The 18,017-nt window shown below is 42.9% G+C and overlaps 1 protein-coding gene across 2 annotated transcripts in view; it reads right to left on the bottom strand.

The window, feature by feature from the left end:
- Window positions 1-1,367: 1,367 nt before the first annotated feature.
- The window catches only part of nova2 (NOVA alternative splicing regulator 2), a 102,744-nt gene continuing 86,094 nt past the window's right edge, over window positions 1,368-18,017 (bottom strand). For both annotated transcript variants that reach the window (XM_049575615.1, XM_049575614.1), the window contains one exon: window positions 1,368-10,870. In XM_049575615.1, the coding sequence (XP_049431572.1) occupies window positions 9,848-10,870 (1,023 nt within the window). In that variant the 3' untranslated portion in view covers window positions 1,368-9,847. The remainder of the gene's footprint in view (window positions 10,871-18,017) is intronic.

Below are 18,017 nucleotides of genomic sequence, written 5' to 3' on the forward strand. Positions count from 1 at the left end.
TAATAAAACAAAACCAAGCACACCTCAAGTTTGAACACTTGAACATCCATTCTAGATGAGTATTTCTCCCCAGATCTGTCAGCATGTAACAGTAGATTGTGACAGTAGTATGTTATCGATGGAGAACATCACATGGGGCTGACGTGGTGTGCAGCAAAGGATGGCGCAGGGGAGGGCGGTAGTGGTGGACAGTGATTGGTTGATTTGGTTGGTCAGGTGACTGAGGGGGTTATGAACAGTCGAGTTGAGTCAGATCACATGATGAGGGTTTGCAGCTATAACGTCAGGAGGTTCCATCAGGAGGTATGGAAGCCTGACAGGTTTTAGCTTTTGGTGGACACTGGACAGAACACCCACCCTGAACCCCACCCTCACATATCCAGCGAGCACTCACACACAGTCACACACAGAAACAGACATGCACTCATACATTCGTGGGCAGACAGACACAGACACACACACACACACACACACATACACACACACGCATTTACCCACATTTACCATATTTTGCATAGACACACATAAATAAACACACAGGTTTGTTAACTTAAACTCACATGTACATTCATGACAAACAAATGCTTTCACATTTCACACGCACACACACACACACACACACACTCTTGCCCACCCCCAGACTTGCGATGTGTTACTGTGATGATGCAGAGTGTGGTGGAAGGTGAAGAATAAGACAACGGAAGACAGGTGATGCTAAAATGAACATTTATAATGACTGCTGTTGCTGTCGCAAAATAAGAATCCTTAAAAAAAGACCTCATATATATTAGCACTAGATTGCCCACTTCACTGGTAATCCACAAGTCAAGAAACACAACTCACTAGGTTTTTTTTCTCTTTACAAACACAATGCTACAATTACATTAAATATTCAATACTCTTTAAGTCAGTTAATGAATGTTGTTAAAAGCAACCACTAAAATACTAAAAATAAAAACAAAACAATACTAATATTAATTCACCTTTTTCCAGTCGTTCCCTTTTTCTTGTTGCGTTGTTATTTATTAATAGTATAATAATAATAATAATAGTCTGAGAAATAAATAGCTCATGTGGTGTTCTCAGGGCAATGGGGCAGGCAGCATAAATCAAGAGTGGAGCTCAGAGCAATGCGATGAAATGGTGGAGTCTAATCTCACGCAGTTAATACTTTCAAAATGTCTCTGATGTACAGGCGAAATATGGAGATATGCCACAAGTTTGGTTCTGCAGGTAGTAGGATGGCTGAGTGGCACCTGCAGAGGTTAATCATCTCTAAACTATCATTCTATGTTATGTAAACTAGGACTTTATTGCACAAAAGTTAGCAGCTCAGCTTCCTCGTTTTGTAGCCCGGGAGGAGCATAGTTTCTTTTCTTTTCTTTTTTTTTTTTTTTTAAATTTTGTTCTCGCCACCTCCCTGGGTGTCTTTTTCAAACCTGGAGGAGCCGAGTTGAGCCGTTTTCCACGATGATATGTCTCTAACACGACCAAGCATTTTCAATAACTATGGCTTGATGATAAAAGATACTAGCGCCACTACAACTCACTGTTAGGAAAACATCAACAAATGTACAAAAACAAGCCTACGTTGAGAATGGCTCGGACTACTTCTCAAGGTTAGTATTATTATTCGATGAGCACAGGTATCTAAAGAGTTTGCTAACCAACATGGAAGCTAAACAGCGAATACAGTAGGTAAATCAACACTAATAACAACAGCACAGGTTAACACAGTAGAACTAGCATAGCCGATTATACAGGCAGACCTAACTATCGGATACAGAGGATGAAGTGTGATGATCGTTACCGCGTCCACTAGTACCTCTTTATGCTGCCGGCCCCTTTCTGCTCAACACTTCTCTCTTTACAGCTCGGCAAAAATCTGACAAAAATATTTACAATGAGAGAGAAAAAAAATGAAATTGTGGAGAAACAGTTGTTTAGTGTTTTTTTTTTTTTTTTTTTTTGTTTGTCTGCATTTCTTTTTTATGTTTTTTTTCTTCCTTTCATATGTTTTTTTTCTTTTTGTTCTTTTTCGACTTATATCTCAGAGAATTGTCCCCAATGATGAGCAACAAACAAACAAACAAAAAAATCCAATCATATCAGCTAGCATTGCACAGTCTCAGAGAGGTTTTGGGGATGGAATGGAGAGTTATCGTCCAAACAGTTGGATGAACACAGAAGGGGGGTAGGAGGAGGAGGAAGAAGGTCAATAAAGTTCATGAGGGGGTGAAAGTTCAAAAAGTTCAAGAAGACAGAGGATGGCTGCGCAGCTGACGGTGCGTAAACACTCCCCACACCACCGCGTGGGGGCGGTGCGTGTGTCGGCGTGCGTGGTTTGGATGTTAAACAACAACAAAAAAAATCATCATTAGAAAATGGAGTTTTTGAATCTTTCCCATCGAGAAAAATCAAATGGAGCGAGAGCGAGAGAGGGAGGGGGGGATAGAAAGAGAGAAAAAGGTGAGGGAGGGGGTAGAAAGAGGGGGAGGTGAGGAGAGTGAAAGGTGCCCCCAACACTATGGCACACAATCAATGAAGTCCCACAGGCTGAAGAGATGACAGAATTAGGAAAGCAGCTGGCATGAGCGGTAGGGCTTTTTTAGGTAGGTTGAGAGGCAGGACAGTAGGTAGGTAGCCAACCTGCAGAGGGGTTAATCCTTGTCGGGTTTAGCTCTGTGGGGGGTGGTGAGGAGGAGGAGGAGGAGTGGTGGTGGTGGGGGGCAAGGTGCTGTTCAGTTGAGGCGTCATGAGCGACATCATGTTATGAGGGCGGAGCATGCTGGCTTCATGGGTGCTTCCAGGATGGATGTCCGACACACAAGAACAACTCAAAGAAACGCTTGGAATGGTAGTTGTTGTTGTTGTTGTTGTCTTTTTTTGTTTTGTTTTTTCCTCTCTGTTCTATTTTGGCACTCGAGAGAAGAGACTCGTGGGAGGCGGAGGAGGAAAGTGTGTGTATGTTTGGGCGAGGAGGAGGAGTGGGCAGTGAAAGTGCAAAAAAGAGGGCATGGAACAGTGTGTGTGTGTGTGTGTATGTGTGTGTGTGTGTGTGTGTGTGGGAGGGGTAAACAGGCTACACACAGAAATGGCATTTTGTTAAAACTGGTCTAGGTTAGACAGAGCATACAGTACAAATCAAAACCAGGAAAAAAATCAACAGAGAAGAAGGAACAGAAAAACAGTGATATGACAAATGCAGTCTACAGTTGCTGGTGCTTCGATGGGGCCCGAGTTGGGGGAGGAAGAGGGGGTGGAAAAGAGGAGGAGCGGGGTCCCATAATATGTCCTAGTAGATGTCTGAAGAAGTGGGAGGGTCAGTGGTGGGTGTGGGTGAGAGTGGGTTTGAGTTTGTAGAGGTGGCGGTGGAGGGGAGGGGCAAAAAAAAAACAAGATCTGAGAACTATGTCAAAGAGCCACACCCACTGAGAAGCAATGAGGTCACCTGGCGAGCAGGTGAGAGTTAAGTTTGCATTCCTCTACACATCACAATAAAAACAGAAAGGAAAAGTAACATGACTAGCCGGCTACGTCGCAACACAAGACAGCACGGGCACGGAGCTGGCCTAAAGCAGACAAACTCAGAGAAAGGGAGAGAGAGAGAGAGAGAGAGAGAGAGAGAGAGAGAGAGAGGAGCATGCACATCTAAATACACTGCTGGATAAACACCTACAGTAAGGCTACACATCTACAGTAGTCTCGCACACCGACCCCCACCTTCAGCTCGGCCTGCCATGCACAGTAACAGCAGAGAGTTTAGTGCAAACATGTCGCTAGGAGCAGAAATGGAAATTTTTCTTTTTTTTTTCTTTTGGGGAGTTTTGTAGGAAGCGGGCCATCTCCCATGACAACATCTGTCAGGATACAAAACATGACCGCACTGGAAATACTCTGGTTGCATAATAAGGAGAGAGAGAGGGAGAGAGGTGGACAGACTTTGGCAAAATTTCTTTTTTTTTCTGTTTGACACTGAAGCCAATAAAGCATCCAATTGAAGTGAGCTGGGAAAATAGAGAGAGAGAAAGAGACAGAAAACACACTGGCAATGTTCAGTGTTGTTTCTCTCCCCGAGATCAGAGCTTTGGATTGCATATTAAGGAAGTGAAAACACAATCTGTCCCAAATTCTGCAGCGAGGCACCCGAGGGAGACCGAGAGTGCAGCAGACAGACTTGTGTGTGTTTTGTTTAAAAAAGGGGATTTGTAGGTGAGGGAGGGGAGTTTTTACCTCTCTTTCTCACACACTCTTTACCACTCTCTTCCAACCCCACTGAAATGCACCGGGTGGGTCAAGAGATGCTCCATGTCATATTTGAGGTCAATAAGGTGCATATCAATGACAAGACAAGCCAGAGCTCAGAGTGTGGGGGTTGTAAAAGGACAGACAACAGAGTTATACTAAGAGCTCGACACAGTGCGTCGAGGGTTAGTAATGTTAGAATACAAAAACACACGAAAACACACGTAAGCCTCTACTGCACGTCAATGGTCAGAGGAGTGATATGCAAACTTATGCAGAGGTGAGTACATTCATGGACAATCTCAGTCTTGATTTGAAATTAAATCCTGATTTCTTTCTGTCTAAAGTTAGGCAGCAACTGAGAACTTTTTAGTACAAGCTCACTTAGCAAGTAGCAAAATAGTCTTAGGTTTGTTTGAGAGATTTATTTGTATCCCTCTGAGGATGGTTAGACAACTTAATGACAAAATACTCATTCTGTTGTAACGTCAAAATCAAACATTTTGTTCACCTTTGTTCCGGTGGACCAGGACTCAAACAACAAACATTTGAACGCGTGTAAAACAATATCAAAATGCTCTACCCTTATCGGCATGCAAAGATTTGTCTCCGAAAAAATGAATGACACACACTGCCTAATTTTTTTTTATCACTTCTTTTTTGTTTCTTCGATTTTTTTTTTCCTTTTTTAGTCCACGCTTCACTTTGATATCATGCAATATAGACGTGCAAAAAAGATAACATCTATTTCCACAAAATACATTTTCATTGTAACTATAAAAGGCTGTATTTAAGAATGCTATCAAGTCACATTTTTTATTTAGCATAATTATGCTAACCTATCGCTATATTGATTTGTCTAGCCCCAGAGTCATAGTGCTGTTGCATTCTGGGACGTGTAGTTCCCAGAGGACTGGCTAACACTTTGCTAACATGGCGGTGCGTCCTCTTGTGGCAGGAACCGAGAGGGCTTAAACAAACTGCTATACTGAGGCGCTTTGACAGTCTACTTAGTTCTTAAAAAGTGTCACATGGACTATTCCCTTCCTACGTAAATTATAAATATGGTTCATTTGGCACTTTTCACATTTTCTTAATATAAAAGTATGTCTCCTCTTATCTAATGTGATTTAAATCAACACATTTACAGTTTCACTCTGTAAATACCTATTTTGGCACAGGTTTAACTTGTTCAGGTTAGAATTACACTATTATTAACTTATTGTCAGCTTATAATAGAGCTTGTATTACACTGCCACTTGAGACTAGGCTCTCCAGCTAAAGGACAGATTTCGATATGTTTTAACCTTGTATTTTTAGTACATCAGTTATTATTAAATAGCAGCATTTTCCACAAATTAAAAAAAAATTGTACTCATGTAAACCTACTCAACATCTAAATCCAAAGCTCCTATGGCAGACAGAGGATAAAGGACAGGACGACATGCCACTACGTGTATTGCTTCCAGTACTCATCACATTTTATCTCGATCCCCTAACATTAAGATAACTGAAGAGATTGGCCGCTGTGTAAAAGACAGACCAAGAAAAGATGTTTTCTAAGGTTGAATTAATGAGATGAAAAAGAAATCCGTCGAGTATAAATCAGCTCAACTGTCACCTGTTTTTCCACTGTAAACACACTGTGCTGCATCCAAAGTAATCTAGCAATGAGACTAATTGGACAACAAACAAAAAATGCTGTGTTTTTGACAAAGAATCTCAAACCATTGATTTCCCATAGAGGCAGGTTTGTCCAAGGAATTAATTTTCAATTCAGTATTAATCTTTAAAATATTAATTTAAATGAATGAACGAATGAATAAAATGCCTGTCACATGTTCCCAGAAAAGTCTACAAATTGGTTTTTTGTGTCTGACGAACAGTCTGAAACCCAAACATATTCAATTGATGATACAATGATACAAGCAGCAGATCGTCACATTTGGAAAGCTGTAATCAGTAAATGTTTGCCATTTTTGCTTTATAAATGATAGTTTACCTGCTCATACTTGACCTAACATGCTAACTAAATATAAACTGTAAAATCATTACTCACTGCTTACAGCACAGTACAGTTCTACAGTGGAACAACAGCAACTATCTACTACTACAACAATCTCCCTATGGTCTCATGAGGTTTTTGCCACAAGATATCAAACATAAATCCAGTCAAACCCCATCAATGACAAAATATTCCCTCACGATATGTGTATGTTTTATGTTTGTACAGTAAGGTATTCCAAATGTTTCTCTTCAGTATTATGAAATAAAACGCACTGATCCAAACTACAGCTAAGAGTGTTTGTACACTGTGCCCTGCCAGCCTCAACTCTAACTTCCTCTGCAGGTGTGGTCATTTTCTGATGGTGGTGCATCAGGGCGTCTCCGAGCCTCAGCCACCCGAGGAGGCAAAGCGAAGAGAGACTCAATCTGTGGTGTTTGTCAGGGCAAGCAGCAGACATGCATTGATCGTAACACCAGACATAGTCACCCATGGAGCGATGTAGTAGGAGGAGAGGGGGTGTCAGGATGGGAGTGCACTGGAGGACTGAGGACGAGTGGGAGGGAGGGTGAGGAGAGTGTGGATGGTGTTAGATGGGAGTAAAGAAGCCTCCTTACCAAGCTGTGGAGATAAACCCTCACTGGCGCTCCAACAGAGAGTGACACATTCGATAGCACAGTGGAGGATTTTGGATCGGATTGGTTTAAAAAGAATTAAAAGTCTGTTGTTGTTTTTTTAGAGGAGTTCCCTCCCCTCACCAGGCTGTTTAGGTCAATAAATCAAATGCACCCCCTCCTCCTTTTGGCATTTCACATTCCGTCACACTTTAACTCCTGTTGGACTTAAATATCTGTCCAGAGATTTGCCCATTGGATGTACAGTACATTATCAATTTCAACTGTTTATGAAAAAGACACAGCTGCGATAGAAAAGTCAATTTGTAATTTGTTCCAGTCTCTTTAATCTGCTACTGGACACCTAACACTCCCCCAACATCCCACCCTCTAATTACAAAACACTTTTCCAGGACAACAGGTAAGTAGAATCTAATTGATCTCAACTCGTGATCTCAATTGATTGATCCTCTTCATCGACCTAGTCTCTTTCTCCTCCTTCAGTATTCAGATATGACGTACATTTCTGTGAAGTTCTTCATATGCATTCTACATATATTTCATATATGTGTTTATTTTTCCCTGCCATACAAAAACCATCCAATCGCAATGCCGTCTACAGCACACATCCCTGACCTCATAGGCAGGGAGAACCGCTCCCTCGCTTCACAGTGCATTAAGACAAAAAATTCAGTGTACTCCGATTGTAAAAAAAAAAAAAATATAATAATAATAATAACACGACACAAACAAAAAAATTAACAACAAAAGAAACGACAGCATCTTCAGCAGCCTCCTGGGTCTACAGTGGGCAGTAAACCTGTTGCCATGGGAGACCTGCAGTTTGCCAGAGGCAGAAACGAGCTCAACTCCCTGGACATATGTTGAAAATCTCTCATGTCTGCCCTTTTACCTCATCTGCAGTCGGACGGTTGCTTGATAAGGGCAAAGATCAGTGAGGCTATTAATCTCCTTTGCTGATATGCATGCCATCTTACAATAGCAAATCGACTAGTGAGGCTTGCAGACGAAAAATGTTCCCTCGTCATGTTTCAGTGTTACGTTTTTCTCAATGTTTGCATTTCTCAGTAGTACGTTGTGAGTCTTAAGTGCTCTTGCTTGATCTAGCCTGTGGTTTGGGTTCATCTAAAGAGGACCACAGGCTGAGCAGTAACAGTTCATCTGAGAATTTGTCTCAGCTCAACTCAATTATTCATTTCAGTTACAATTTTACATTGTAGGCAAACTGTAACAGGGCATTTTACTACAGATTTAGAACAGCGGGGATATTTTGGAGCATGAGCTAGGATAGCCGAGCATGATGACCAGGTGTTTCAGGATAATATAGCTGCTAAGACGCTGCACTGCAGCCTGTGGTGTGAGTGGTTTACAGATATTTCCTTGCTAATCTAGAGGTCTCACTGCAGTCTGCATCATAGATATGGTGAGTTCCCTTTTCTAGCACCAAATATGGCATCATAGTGTTTTGTTTCAGTGTGTGTGCATGTGTGTATGTGTGTTCCCTGTTCTGCTCGTTGACTGGATATATAGGTTGATCCTTCACTGTATGATATTAATGCCTGGGGCAGCTTTCTTACTGGACTTAAATAAGACATATATTACACTATGTGACATTACTATTCATCTTCAATCCACTTAAATTAAAACAAAAAGATTCAAATCAAAAATAGTCTCATTTACATTCATGTCAACCTGAATTCACAGATAAAAAAAACGAAACAACTGAGCTTTTTATGGGTGAACTCATTAATAAATAATGACGATGGTGATGATTCCTATCGTAATAATCATGACAATATCATTAACAGAATTATCACAGCAGACTGCAAAAAATGCCATAGATCCTGTGTGTTTGCCGCAGCTTGCACAGTATCACTCTCGTCGGTTTCGCACTACGTGAGGTCATCAGCGTGCGCCTCGGCATTCTATCTCAAACACTAGAGCTGCGTATGGGGGGGCGCTATGTGCCGTAACACCCCTGCGGCGCTGCACTGCTTGTGGGATACATCACAGGGTATACAGGGGGTTGGTGTGCAAATGAAGAAACGCCCAGCTGATTCTCTCCCCCCACACCCCTCCCCAATTTCACTTTACCCTTCCTTCATCCTCCAGAAAGAAGGGAGGAGGGGGGAGGTGAGATCATAGGCAGGGAGGGGGAGAATGAAAGGGGCTGGGGGGATTTGAGGACGCTTCTTCTCTCACACACCAGGTTTAAGTTTGCAGTCTTGCTCATTATAAAACCCTTGTAAAATGGGGAAAAGGGGTGAGGGGGCAAGGCTGTGGGCAAGTAGTGAGAGAGGCTTTGGGAGGAGGCGGGGAAAGGGGCTGAGGGGCAAATCAAAACTCGAAGAAAAACAAAAACCCTACGGGAAGGTGACGGGTGTGGGCTGCAGGGGGAGGGAGGGGTGAGGCTTGTTTCCATAAGGGATTTTGGGTAGGGGGGGTGGAGGGTTGTACCCTGTAAACGCAAACCCTCACCCCCTCTGCGCCCATGCCCTTCCCTCCCTCCCCCTACTTCCTGTAGCCTCTCAGGCAGTCGGCCTGTCTACATGGCATTCAGCTTTGTCCACACAATACACAAACGGACAAACAGACAGCTTAATTTACTAAACAAAACAAAACAAAAAACAATAAAACAAAACAATAAAAAATCCCGAAAGGTCAAGACGTTAAGTAATAAAACCTTATTTACATGTTACACATTTTTTTCTTGGTTTTTCAGCGTGATAACTCACTCCTCTCCCTCCTCGTCTTCTCAGCACATTTTTGCTTCGCGTCAAAATTTTTTTTTTTTAATAGAGAATACTGAAAACACGCAGAAGAAAACGGCGTGGACGATTCCTTCTGACATTCTTGCTCTCCTCTCCTTTTTCCATTCTCACTCTCACTTTTTTATACTCCTCCCCCAAGCCCCCACTCTTTTTTTCCTCTTTTCCTCCTCGTTTCTCATTGGCTGTCAGGTTTAGCCCACCTTCTGTGGGTTGGTGGCGCGTACCCCCTGCTCATAGGTGATTCGCTGGCTGATCAGGTACTGTGCAGCCTGCGTGGCAGCCTGGGAACCCGTGATGGTCACCTTCCTGTTCCGAGTTCCGGGGATGAACTCGCCTTTCTTGGAGATCTGGATCCTGGCGCCAGTCAGCTCCTGGTACTCCACTAGCGTCTTCCCTCCTTTTCCCAAGATGGCTCCTACCAGGTTTTCTGGCACGGCAATCTCGACCACTTCCTTTGCTCCCTCTGCTAGCTTCTCTGTGGCCAGTAGAGATGATGCCACCAGGGGCGATGCAGCACTTAAGTAGCCATTGGTGGCCCCCGTAGCAGCAGCAAGGGATCCCAGGGAGAAGCCTCCGAGACCTGCCGCTGGATGAGCTGCACTTGTGGATGCATCACTTGCGTAGGATGCTAACAAATTAGCTGCAGCAGCTGCTGCTGGGTTAGCATTAGCTGCTACAGCTGCTAACACCCCTGAGGCTGCAGCGGGATTCAGCCCCAAGCCCAGGGAGTTGGTGTTGTAGCCGTAGCTGGCCAGGGTGTTGAGGGCAGAGGTGATGGCCAGTAGGTCATTGCCTGAGAGGCTTGACATGGTCGTAGGGAAGGCCCCGACCCCAGCCAGGCTGGCCTGGCCGAGCAGAGAGGAAGCTGTGGCTGCTGCAGCAGCTGCTGCGGCCGGCATGACCTCTGTTGAGTTGGCATATGGGGAGCCAGTGGGGTTGGAGTTGGCAACAGGCCCTGTGATGTTGGAGTAGGAGATGTTGAGGCAGGAGGAGCTCTGTGGATCCTCCTGGATCTTCTGGACAATGATCTCCACAGCTTTGCGGTTCTGCTCAGGCTCCCCACTGATGGTGACCACACGTTCCTGCAGGTTGATGCCCTCTGGCTTTTGGGATAACTGGACCCATGCCCCGGACTGCTCCATCACTGCCTTGACTGTCGCTCCACCTTTACCGATGATCAGCCCTGCCGTGCTGTTGGGGACGATCAGCTTGGCCTGGTGGGAGGGACAGGGAGGTTGGAGAAAAAGAGAAAATATATACAGATTATTGCTGTGTGACAGATACAGTACAAAATGAAATCAACTAAGTGAAGGAAAGATGTACAAGAAGGAGCAAGAGTGATAGACAGCTGTTTCTTATGTTTTCTATACTGTATATATTCAACAGAGAGAGACACAAATGTCACACCTGACTAAACGTGTATGATAACAACGCTTCTTTAATTCAAAATACAGTGAAATGAGAAACAAGAATTATGCAGTGGAGATTGGTGATGAAAAATCTTTCTTTTGTCATGCAAAGCATGATCAAATGGTGCACACATCGTTTGGCTCAAGAGTAGACATTAAAGGCAAGGTCAGTGCTGAAAAGGACTTTGTCAGGGACTGCTTTTCAGAGGTGTCCTCGCGAAGGACGGGAGACAAAAAGAGCCAAAGAAAGGACGCAGAGGGAGAGAGACTGAACCACTTTGGAATACAGAGAGAGGAGGAAGGAGAGAGAGCTCCTGATGTACTGTGTGTGTGTGTGTGTGTGTGTGTGTGTGTGTGTGTGTGAGCAGTGTATGGACGTCCTGAAGGACAAAGATCTGAGACAGACATAAAACATTATGGACTGAGCAATGACCGTGTCTCCACCACCTGAACATGTAAGTAATAAAGCGTGTTTTTTTTCCATTTCTTTGGTACATAACGGAGAGAAAAGAGGAGAAAGAGATAAAGTGCAAGTCGGTGAGAGAACAGGTGATGAAGAGGTAGAGAGAGGTACATAGAGTGGGAGGGAAGGATGCATGAGAGAGAGAGAGACAGAGAGACAGAGAGAGAGAGAGAGGGAGGAATTCTAAAGAGGCTACTTGTGTGAAAAAAATAACATTGACTCCCAGGGGTCAGTGTTGCCATGGAAACACAGCTCCAGCATTCAAAGGGTAGTGAAAGGGAGTGAGGCGATGACACACACACACACACACACACACACACACACACACACACACACACACACACACACACACACTCTTTCCATGTCCAAACCCAGCACAGCATATTTAATTTCACATATTTGCATGTACAAATGATGTATCCTTGTTGTTGTACTATTCTTTGTGATGCACTTAAATTTTTTAGAGTTACTGAGAAATTGTTACATAGTATACTAATTGTCTATGGAAGACTGTTACTGTATCATAAACCTAAGCATGCAACTGGGGTGCAACAAATTATTTTTTTATGACTGATTAATATGTTGATTTTGATAATTAATCTTTTGAATATTTAGTCTACAAAATGTCAGAAAAAAAGTGAAAAGTGTCCATTATCATTTACAATAATATAAACACTTGTTAAGCTGCAGTTGTTTTCTTGAGAAGAAAAAGATGAACCAATGAAACAATCATTATTAGTTAATTTTGCCCAGCTGTCGAACAAGAACTCTCTGAATGAATTAGATAAAAGAGGGTAGAAAAAAATATGGTTCTCATTTCCAAAATACATTTCAGTATTATTATTATTATTTGGTGTAGGTTTTGTCTCGACATTGGTGGGGACACACATGAAACAGGGGTTTGGATATATGCCACCAGAAAATTTCAAGCATCAAATGCTTAACTTTCACCCTTCTGGTAAAAATGTATGCTTTTTCTGCATCAAATTGTGTCATCTAACACTTTCATGTTTTTATTGGGGGTGGGGGTGGGGGGGCGGCGAACATGCTCTAAACGAAGGGTATGTGTCCCCTGTGTACCCCCTGAAATCTATACTTATAGGTGCAATACTTTGTTTTCTACCATTTTCTCACTTTTAAATGAGTGAGTGAAAGCAAATAGCGATCTGTTCAAGTTGGCTGCAGTACCATCATCGCCGTATCTCTCAGTACTCAGTGATCAGGAAGAATCTTTAATATCAAGGGAGATGGGGCACATTGTCTAACACTGTGTTGCGAAAAGATGAGCACAAAACCTGACTCAATCCAAGAAACTACAGTTTTTCTCATGGGCAACCAAACTAAAGTTGAACCCTGATGTCTATATTTCTCTGATGCATCATATCTTATGTCTATAGGTCTGACCTGAGGTCTGAATGAACCTGTTTATGAAGGGTTTGCTGTTGTTCCGTTGACGTAAGCATTGAGTGACGCATCGCACTCTGCTGCAGCACTGAGCTCCATGCACAATGAAAGCATCACTCTGCTGAATGGAAACAGAGCAGAGGAAAGTGTGAGACGACAAAACTTCTGCTGCAGCTTCTGTTACTTTGCTCTTCAAAACAAACTAAATGATAGAAATTGTTGCGGTGAAGTCGTTTTTCACAAACAAGGACACCTGCAGGAGATGTTATCGACTTCTGCAGCACATTAGCCGCATCGCAAATAAATGTGGGTGTGTGTACAAGTGGCGCGCTTTCTCCTCTTAGCATTGATCCCACTATCTGCAGAGCAAACTACCACTGCTATCTGCTGTCTGTCTGAATGTCGAATATTCATATTGAGAGCAGAAAGAGAGAGTGTGGGCCGTAGGAGCAGGAGGAGGGAGGGCTGAAGAGATAAAAAGACTTGGCCTTGATAAAGAAAAGAGGACAATAAAACGAAAGAGACAGAGAGAGAGAGAGGGAGGGGTGATCGATTTAGTGAACTGAGAGAGAAGAAGACGAGACAGTTTTTTTATTTTCCGTCTTTCCATGCAGAGAGAAATAAAGGAAAGTGAAAGGGAGAGAGGGAAAAAGAAAAATGCTAAGAGAAAGGAATCAATTCAACTTACAATACAAAAAATGTGAAGGCCATTTCAATTACCTCCCGTCTCACCCTCTCCTTTATCCCTCCTCCCTCCCTACTTCCCTCCCTCCCTCTGCTTACTGCAGTTTTAAGCCAACCTACATCTGCGTGGCAGCAGCCTCGATGCAGCGCTCTGTTGCCACGCCACATTCCACAGCTCGCTCTCTGCATCGCAGGTTTCCGCGAGGAGGAAGATGAATTTACATAGAAATAGAAAATTAGTAAGAGGCATGCAGGTGGGAGCCGATAATATGAGCGACTTCAAAACTGCAGACAGCGTCAAATATTCACTTCTCGCTGCTTTGAGTTTAATATTTGAGAATTATCTTTCCCCCGCTAGTGTTTGTTTGTGTTGTCAGTGTGTCGCTCGGTGGGATTAACAGGTGCCATTTTTCCTTTTTGTTCATTCATCTTTTCTCTCAGAACGAGTGGCAGTTTGTAGCCCGTTTCTATTGATTAGTGTTGTTACTGTGAGGCACGTACACAGCGAGGCTCCTTCAACATGTCTGTTTACGTCCTGCTGCTATCAGAGACTCGGCTACAATCTGCTGTCCTGTGTAGATTAATGAGAAGAGCAATGTGCTAACAAAGTGTGAACACTGCTGGGGCTGAGCCACTCTATTTTCTGTTTGTTAAGCTCTGAGGATTGGCTCCAACGTCAAGCTACCTTTTATACAAAGCAAATGTACTCAAAATCAAATATAAAATAATTCACTTTATCAATCCAATTAACTGTGTTCCGCTGTTATGCATTACATGGCACCAAACTCTTCTCTGTACATCAAAACCTTTAATAATTACTGTTATTCATTCATTTGGAGACAAGTTAAAATAGCAGTGTGTAGGATTGTGTGCCATCTAGAGGTGAGGATTGCAGATTGCAGCCAGCTGAAACTTCTCCCATGTGCCAAGCGTTAACTCCCAGATAGGATTCCCTCAGTGTTTTTACCAGGAGCCGAATCATCCGCAGAGATCTCCTCCTCTCCAGAACAAATGACTAAATCTGGTAAAAACACTGATTAAAGCAGTTTCATGTTACAAATCAGTGTTTCTTCATCATCGTGTGGCTCATTGCAGACAGGCCACTAACCCAGCTGCTAATGTGTGCTCTCCCTTTTTTTTTGAAGATCAAGATGTTCAGGATTTTTTTTTTACCAAAAGCCGGTGATGTATAAACTCTTCAGACAAAAATTTGCCGATCATTTGTCGACTACAAACATAATGCATCATCTGAAACATGTAAGTAGCTACATGCCCATTAGCCACTTAGCACAATGATTACTGCTTTGCTGACAGCGTCATTAACAGGCTCAGTGTGTGACGTGCACTTGTAGATTAAATACAGGCCTATATTAATTAAGGTTCATTAGTATGGTTTTGTATTTCTCTGTTAAGTAGCACAGTGTTAACAATATTACTTAAGCATTACTTTCTCAGACCTTGAACCCAAACCATTGTGTTGCCCCACTCAAAATAAGTAATTGCAACTAAAGGCCCTAAATGTTGACTATTGGACGACTAGGAAAATTCTTAGTCAGGGGCAGCCCTACATGGTTATTATATTATACTACATTTCTGCCAGTACATCCCTTAAATCCTACACACTGGACCTTAAACTACGGTACTTGAAGTACATTAACACAATATGGTCAAATCATCATACATCTGCACAATCCTCTACATGCATTATTCTAATGACTGAAAATGTTTTGTATATTGGTCAACATCTGCAACAAATTATGCAATTCACATCAGTGCATACAACAAAAGGAAATGACGCCATGGGAATGTGCACACCTCATGCAACAGATGGAAATATCCCCCCTTGATTTTTTATTATGGCAGGATATCAATTTCAGCTGTAAAAGGTCTGCACAGGTTTGAACTACTTGGCGTTGCAGTTGAAGTCTAATTTTGCATTCAATCACGTTTTTATTTAAGTGGCGACATTTTGTGGATGGTTGTTTTCACAGTGATGAGCGAGTGGTGGCGGGGGTAAAAATGGAGACGAGACATAAAAGAAGTGACAGACAACAAGAAAGCGAGAGAGTGAGGGAGGGAGCCAAAAAGATTTTACCCATGAACCCTTTCATCCTCTGCACTGAAACATTCTCGCACACACATGCACAGAGTGTTGGTGGGAGGATAAACAGTGGCGTACAGTGATGTCTGATCCCTCCTGGCCCTAATGATCACATCTACCATCTTTATATCCAACTGATTCTCTGCTAATGAGCTTCTCCGTTTGCCTCCACTCCTCCTCCTCCGCCTGCTCGGCTTTCTTTCCTCACGTTTCTCTCTTTCCATATTGTCATTTTTCTCTCCTTCCATCTAATTTTTGCAGATTTAAAGAGGTTTTTAAACCTCTTTTTACAAGGTCAAACACACACACTCCCACACACACAATCCGAAGAGCATTTTATTGTGAAATCATCATCTTCATCCTGGTTTTATTTAGCTGACGCTGTTGGTTCGGCTCACTCTAATGGCCGACTCAGCCAGCCAGCCTCCTACCTACCCACAATCCTCTGCTCCCAGCACCTTTCTGTATAGCCGCCACAAAGAAGAAGATTATGTGACAGTTGGCAACATTCAGGCAGTCGCTCCAACAGTGACGGCTCTTTCATGTTTTTTTTTTCCCCTCAGCTGTTCTGGTTTAATGCTTTTTTTGTGAAGTTTTCAGTTTTTTTTCTACATTTTCTCATCTCTGGTGTCTCCCTTTTTGTTTTTTCTCCTTGAAGAGCTTTCTATCTGTTGGGAGAAACTTTTCCACAGAGGAGAGGAGAGGAGAGGAGGGTTTGGCATCCATCCAGCTGCTGACTAGAACGTCCTGTTGCTGCAGCTGCTGGGTTGAGGTCGAAGGTCAAAGCCAATCTCCTGTTCATGAATACACTCAGGCAAACACTGTGAAGGAGCAGGGATGGGAAGTGTTGACTTCAGCAGGGATGCCGGCTTAGCAGATAAGCCCCAATCAATGTCAACAGCAGAGTGGGGTGATTTGATTCAAGATCAATTTGGAACAAGTTCAGGGTTGGACTGTTGGTGGTTTGTCAATGCCAAAACTGTCAAACTGCTAATAGTTTATACTTTGAGCCAACAGTGTTTAAAGGTCCAGTGTGTAGAATACAGGGGGGCGGGGGTATATTGGCAGAAAACAAGAATCATTGTGTCTTAATTAACTTATCATGAGCCGTTTAAATTTACATAGGGGTCATCATCCACACAGTCCACCATGTTACACCGCCATGTTTCTACAGTAGCCCAGAACAAACAAACCAAACACTGGCTCTAGATGGGGTCATTTTCACACTGGGCACAGTAATTAGCAGCCCCTCTGTGATGAGCAGTGTCAAAAAAACACAGTTCTTACAGGAAACTGCTTTCCTCAGTGTTTTTACCAGTTTCAATCACCTACTTTGTCTGTTTGGAGAAGAAGAGACCTCTGCAAATAATTTGGCTCATAGTAAAAACTTCCTGACCAATGAACACCAAAGGAATTCCGAACGGAAGGAGTTTCAGCTAGTTAGAATCTGCACTCCTCACTACGAGATGCCACTACATCTTCCGTTAAATGTGCCTGTTTTTATTGAAACAAATTTTGACACTAATTTGTCTTTGCTTGTTTTGACCTGACGGGGCTCAGTTGCCATATTCTTGGGTTTTGGGTGTCATCTAAATTAGTTTTCGTGAGCATGAGTCAAGGTTGTTCCAGTTAAAAGTTCTGTATGTAACTATGGAGAAGGATATTTGATTGTTGAGTCTTATTCACAGGTTGTCAAATATTGAAGCTTTGGGTTAGTGGTTTGATCCAACTACTAACCCAAAGTATTGGTATTTGCAGCCTGTTCTCATTCTGAACTTGTCACATACCGCCGCTTTGTCAGTGACTTCAGCAACAGACACCTGATGCCAAGAGCAACCTTTCACAGTGGTATGATACGCCCTAGGGTGGCATCAGTTGGCAATGTGGCCACATAGAACCTTTTGCAGTGTTATGATATGCTGCTGGTCAGGCATACGGCACCTGCTGTGGCAGTATGATGTGTGGACGGGTGGCATCAGTTCATAACACAGCCAGACGGCAGCTGTTGCTGCAGTATGACACACTGCTGCTCAAGTTAATATATTGCCAGTAATGACATAATATAAGGAGCAGGAAAATTTGTATCACTTTGTGAGACAATAAAGTTAATCTTGTATCTTGTATCTTGTGATGGATGGGTCCAACAACCCTGGGCTTTCAGAACCTGACCATGTGCTTTTGTTGATGTCTCAGCATTGGTAGCGGCGTCCAGGAATGTCAATAGCATAGGCAGAAGAATATGCATGATAACTTGGGATGTGACAACTTGGGATGAAAATGCGTTGGTATTTGACAACCTG

The sequence above is a fragment of the Epinephelus fuscoguttatus genome, linkage group LG5, assembly GCF_011397635.1.
Source record: "Epinephelus fuscoguttatus linkage group LG5, E.fuscoguttatus.final_Chr_v1".
NCBI classification, from domain to species: Eukaryota; Metazoa; Chordata; class Actinopteri; order Perciformes; family Serranidae; genus Epinephelus; species Epinephelus fuscoguttatus.